Source organism: Sinocyclocheilus grahami, unplaced genomic scaffold, assembly GCF_001515645.1.
Source record: "Sinocyclocheilus grahami isolate Dianchi unplaced genomic scaffold, SAMN03320097.WGS_v1.1 scaffold128.1, whole genome shotgun sequence".
NCBI lineage: Eukaryota > Metazoa > Chordata > Actinopteri > Cypriniformes > Cyprinidae > Sinocyclocheilus > Sinocyclocheilus grahami.
In genome coordinates this window covers 165,557-171,002 of record NW_015505307.1, presented here as the reverse complement: position 1 = coordinate 171,002, position 5,446 = coordinate 165,557, and the positions used below count along the sequence as shown (strand labels likewise).

Genomic DNA, 5,446 nt, shown 5'->3' with positions numbered 1-5,446 from the left:
TAGAACAAAGTGTTTACACTTTTCTGTTGAATTATCCTACAAAGCTTATGTCTCTGCATAATAAGATTGGGCAGAACAAAGTATTTCAACATCTAACAAATAACACACTTCATCTTTAACTATATATGTGTTGTTAACAGTAATAAACCCATGGTGGACTGTAATTTACAGATGATTATTGAAAAATGATCTTTGCGATACAGATTGCATTATCTTGCAATGACCGTAAAATAAACATGAAGCCCTTTCAAATATGTCAGTGAGAGTTTAGAAAACATCATAAAGCATTAGCATGGGAAAATACAAACCCGTGCGTAATGTTCTGCATAAATCACAGCAGACTCATAATATAGGAAGCGTACATTAAAAGAGCCATGCAAAATGTGAGAGGAACTGTGTCCCTATGTAAACTATTACTGTAACATCCCTTTATGGTAAGGTATAATAACAATATAGCAGTAAGAGGATAACATTTGGTCTAATTTGCCAAACACTCATTTCTTTTTATTCAAAACAGGTCTGTATATTGGCCTTTTTATTACATTACATTTGTTTATCGCAGTTGGTAATGTCACACAGTCACCATGATGTCATTTAGGCCCTTGCGGTTGAGGTCAGGCACTTCGGCGTCAGATGCAGGGTAGCCAACCGGAAGCAGCATTAGAAGCTTCTCATTGGCCGGTCGCTGGAGGAGGGACCTGAGCTGTGGACCACAGTTCAGAGGGGTCGTCGTCACGGTAACCAGCCCCACATTCTAACACAAAAAATGTAAACAATACAGAGAACAATGGAATGTTACACATCATTTAAATCACAGATCCACATTTTTTTATAATCAAATGTTTGATTTGTGTGTTTGTGAAATAGCTTTTTTTGTGTCTGACCTGCAGAGCAGCCAGCAGAATGCCACAGGAAATGGACACACTGATTTCATTATAATAGTGAGTCTTTTTCTTGCCATTGGGCAGAATTCCATATGTCTGCTTAAACACTAGAATCAGATACGGAGCCACATCCAAATACTCCTTCACCCAGTTTGTCCTGTGAAAGACACCTTTACTTGCTTGTTATTTAGTGAATTGGAAAGTCATATAAATTCTTGAAATAAAATGTGTTATAGTAGAACGAACATGGTAGAAACAGACCACAAGAGGGATCTAGTAACACAGCTATAGGATTTTATTAAAGGGGTCATATGATGCTTTTTTAAAGATCATTATTTTGTGTATTTGGTGTAACAGAATATGTTGACATGCTTTAATGTTCAAAAAACACATTATTTTTCAAATACAGCTTCAGCTTTCAAAGTAAATGTAAAGACAGAGCCCGAAAGGGGAACAGAGTCGCGTGACAGACACAGTGATGAAGCTGGTATGTGTTTGCAGTACACAAGCCACGGTTAAGACATCACTCCACTGCGCGCTCTCTCTCGCTCTCTCTCTCGCTTGCTCTCTCTCTCTCGCGCGCGCTCTCTCTCTCTCGCTCTCTCTCTCACACACACACACATGCTTTCGCCTAGAAACACACAGCGTCTCCCTGACATGCTGCTTCAACACTGCGGTTACTGAAACCACGCCTTCTTTCTTTGCGTGAACATTTGGGCGGCATTATGCTAATATTTCCACATAGTGAGGTAGATATGTGGGGGCGTGTTAGAACGAGCCGTTTTAGGGGGGCGTGGCAGAGTCTTAACTTTGATAAAGAATATCTCTTTGGTTTTGAGACTTTAGTCTTTGCAACTTCAGGGATCTTATCTATGCACAATCAGCTTGTAACACTCCAAAGAGAAAGGAAAACTTGAAATCGCATCATATGACCCCTTTAAAACTCTGTGTGATTATTATAATAATTATCAAATATAATATCTATATTTATCTGTAGATCCTACCAAAAATCGTAATATAATAATAATAATAATTATTATTATTATCATTATTATTATGTGACCTCTTAACTGTTTGAAACAACATTAACCATGGTAAAATATATATTTTTTAAACACACAAGGGGGCACTAATGTTATAGCTAAGTTTTAGTCAACGCATTTTTATTATGTCTGTAATTGTTATATTCAATTTATTAATACATTATAATTTAATTATAATAATGCATAATACTAGTACATAGTAATAGTAATAGTACAGTAATAATAAAACGAATAAATATTTTGCATAAAACTACACATTACGTCTACATATTATGTCTGTTTGAAACGCACCTCAGTTTCTTGAGGTCATGGACCCACTTGTCTCCCATCCTTTGCCTGTAGTTGATCTCCTCCTCCTCCTCAATGATCTCTCTGATCATGTGTTTGACATCTGTATCAGACACCACCACAAACGTCCAGGGCTCAGTGTGAGCTCCACTAGGTGCAGTGCCTTACACACACACACATTATATATACTTTATTTGATTCCACATTACAAGTCAAATTTCATTAGGAATCAAATTTTTTGAATGATCCAACAGATTAAAGCAAATCCGCACATTGTTATGGATTATACAGTTCTATGGGTACAGGAAACATCGCCTTTTCCAAATAAACATGCTTCCTATAGTTGCTGAGATTGAACAGTACTTTGCCAACTGTTTAGCCCTTATTTTAGATAGCCCCCCAATGCAAAGTCCACGGATCACCAGCCACACACACACACACACACAAACACAAACAAAAGGGTAGGCTTTGAATTGTTTTGTCTTTTGAGCTGAATAGGAATTTGCCACCTCTGCCAAATCACACAACAAATTCAGCCCATTGCATCATTGTGATTGCATTACCTGCAGTGCGTATAACATTGTCAATCACTTGTTTTGGTACCGGTTCTGGACTGATGAAGCGGACAGACCGTCTCAGATTCATGAGCGAGTAGAACTTTTCAGAACGTTCCAGCATCTCAGTAGCAGAATACTGAATTGGGGTGTATGGGATATGGGGTAAGTTTTCTTCCTCTGTTGTGTCTAGCCAATCATCATCACCCTCTGTGCACAGACAATCGATTGAGTCACCAATGCCAATAAACAGAAATACAAATTCACATCAGGGTGAACATGGCAGTCTCATGTCTTTAAAGGAATATTTCACCCAAAAAAGAAAATTAGCTGAAAATCTACTCACTCTCATGCCATCCAAGATGTAGAGTTTGTTTTTTCATCAGAACAGATTTGGAGAAATGTAGCATTGCATCACTTGCTCACCAGTGGATCCTCTGCAGTGAATGGGTGCCGTCAGAATGAGAGTCCAAACAGCTGATAAAAAATATCACAATAATCAACAAGAAATCCACACCACTCCAGTCCATCAGTTAATGTCTTATGAAGCGAAAAGCTGTGTGTTTGTAAGAAACAAATCCATCAAGACGTTTTTAACTTCAAACCATTGCTTCTGGCTAAAATATGAGTCCATAATCTATCATATTATCCCATAATATTACTTTTCCTCTATGTCACAGTGTTTGTTGTGGTGACCTGGACTGGTCACTTGAGGGCGCTCTTGTGTTTTACGTTGTTTGTGTTAAACTCCATTTCCCATAGTCCCCTGCTCACTAATCCTGGTCTGATCGGTAACACCTGTTCATCATTATCCCAGCTATATATATCATGCCTTCTCTGTCTGTCATTGGCATCTTGATTGTATTGTCTTCTCAGTTTGTGTTTTCTGTGGTCAGGTTTTGGATTACCTTTTGCAACGTTTTTGTTCTGTTTTGTTCGGTTGTTACTTTCAATTAAACTGCACTTGGAACTTACCTTGTTTTCTCCTGGCATTCCGTGACACTCTATTAGTGAAAAAGTAATCTTGTCTGGATCAGGAGGATCAAGCACCGTTTACAAGCAAAAACAGTTTTAAACAAATACGTTGGCAGAGTTTGTGTGAGAACAACAGTAGATGTAGTAGACTTTTACACTGGAGGAACCATTATTATGAATTATGGACTCTTCACAAGACATTAACTGATTGACTGGAGTGGTGTGGATGATTGTGATGTTTTTATCAGCTGTTTGGACTCTCATTCTGACGGCACCCATTCACTGCAGAGGATCCACTGGTGAGCAGGTGATGTAATGCTACATTTCTCCAAATATATTCCCATGAATAAACAAATTCATCTCTATCTTGGATGGCATGAGGGTGAGTAAATGTTTCATTTTTGGGCGAACTATTTTTTTTTTTTTAATTCTCTAATCTGTCTTTTGTTTTGAAAATGTTTGAATATGTAATCTAATGGCAGAACATTGTCATATATTAAAAATATGATTGCATATATGCAATAATGAAACAAAATATTAACAGTATATAAACAGCTCACATCAACAGACATTAAAGCGCTATTTTGAAAGTGGGCTGTAATAGAGCATGTCGCAATATCTTAAGCAAGACTTTTTTGGACTTGAACCTTTGCATTCGGTTCAAAACTCTTTCCCAGCATAGAGTTCTTTTCTTTGAGAGCTCAAACTTTAAGATCTCTTCAAAAGTTCTGCATCATTACGCTTGACGTGGTGCCCTCTTCAAAGACATCTTCACATAAATGTTATTGTGTGGAGGTTACGGTTGCTTTCCACCCTTGTGCTGATTCGAACCATCCAGACAGTTTTTCCAATCCAAATCATTTTTGTTCATTGAATTGATCATGTGCTTTACTGTTTTACATACTGGAGTACTTTTGTATAGTTTATTAGTTAGATATATATATATATATAGAGGACTTATGATGTTTGTGATGCAACTGTTTGTGGCAAATAAAATATTTTTTGCAAACACTATTTAATACTGAAAACATACAAATAAATTTAGAAAACATGTAGGCCTATAGACTGGCCAGTGCATTCAAAAGTAAAAGATAAAGTCAAATTCCTGTCATGTACTCCTTAATATTACTAGTTACGATGTGAGTATAGTGGTGGAGAGTACCGTTGTGTTTACTGCTGATTTCTGTATCATCCTGCAGATCCTCGTCCACCCATGGTCTGGCTGTCTGATCTGAACGCTCCTGCTTTGATCTGGTCTCTCTCCTCTGGGAGCTTTTGAAGAGAAACCCGATAATCACACACAAAACTGCCACGAACACCGGAGTGAGAGACGAAAACACCACCATGATGAACGAGTGAAGTCTAAAGAACGAGTTTCACTCAAGTTCACTCAACGGGGAGGGACTCACTTTCTTCTGTTAATATTAAACAGCTCCCAGGGAACTTATACACACTATTGCATGATTTGATTATTACACAATAGTCATTCATATGATATATCTGTAATACTAATAATAAGTATAAACTTAGTTTACAGTTATAAATGATTTAATAGTATTTTAATAATTATTTCATAATTCAATAATAAATGTAAAAACAATGTTAATGTTGTTGTTATTATTATTCAATAAGCAATTGAAATGCATTAGTGGTGAGAATGTTTAAGTGACTCATTCAGCATCAGTAGTTGGCAACAAGTAAC

At 37.1% G+C, this 5,446-nt stretch overlaps 1 protein-coding gene across 1 annotated transcript; it reads right to left on the bottom strand.

Annotated features, from left to right (window-relative positions):
• On the bottom strand, positions 1-5,155 carry iyd (iodotyrosine deiodinase). Its single transcript, XM_016279206.1, has 5 exons — positions 4,907-5,155; positions 2,779-2,979; positions 2,219-2,378; positions 885-1,041; positions 1-754 (listed from the first exon to the last, which is right to left on the bottom strand). Exons 1-5 carry the CDS (start codon positions 5,088-5,090, stop codon positions 572-574), a joined length of 885 nt encoding a protein of 294 aa, XP_016134692.1. The 5' UTR covers positions 5,091-5,155; the 3' UTR covers positions 1-571.
• Positions 5,156-5,446: the final 291 nt, after the last annotated feature.

Coding starts and splice junctions, on each gene's coding strand:
- iyd (XM_016279206.1), bottom strand. CDS start 5,090: ATGGTGGTGTTTTCGTCTCTCACTCCGGTGTTCGTGGCAGTTTTGTGT. Junction 2,379..2,778: donor CAATGTTATACGCACTGCAG/GTAATGCAATCA, acceptor TGTGTGTGTAAG/GCACTGCACCTAGTGGAGCT. Junction 755..884: donor TTCTGCTGGCTGCTCTGCAG/GTCAGACACAAA, acceptor TTTTTGTGTTAG/AATGTGGGGCTGGTTACCGT.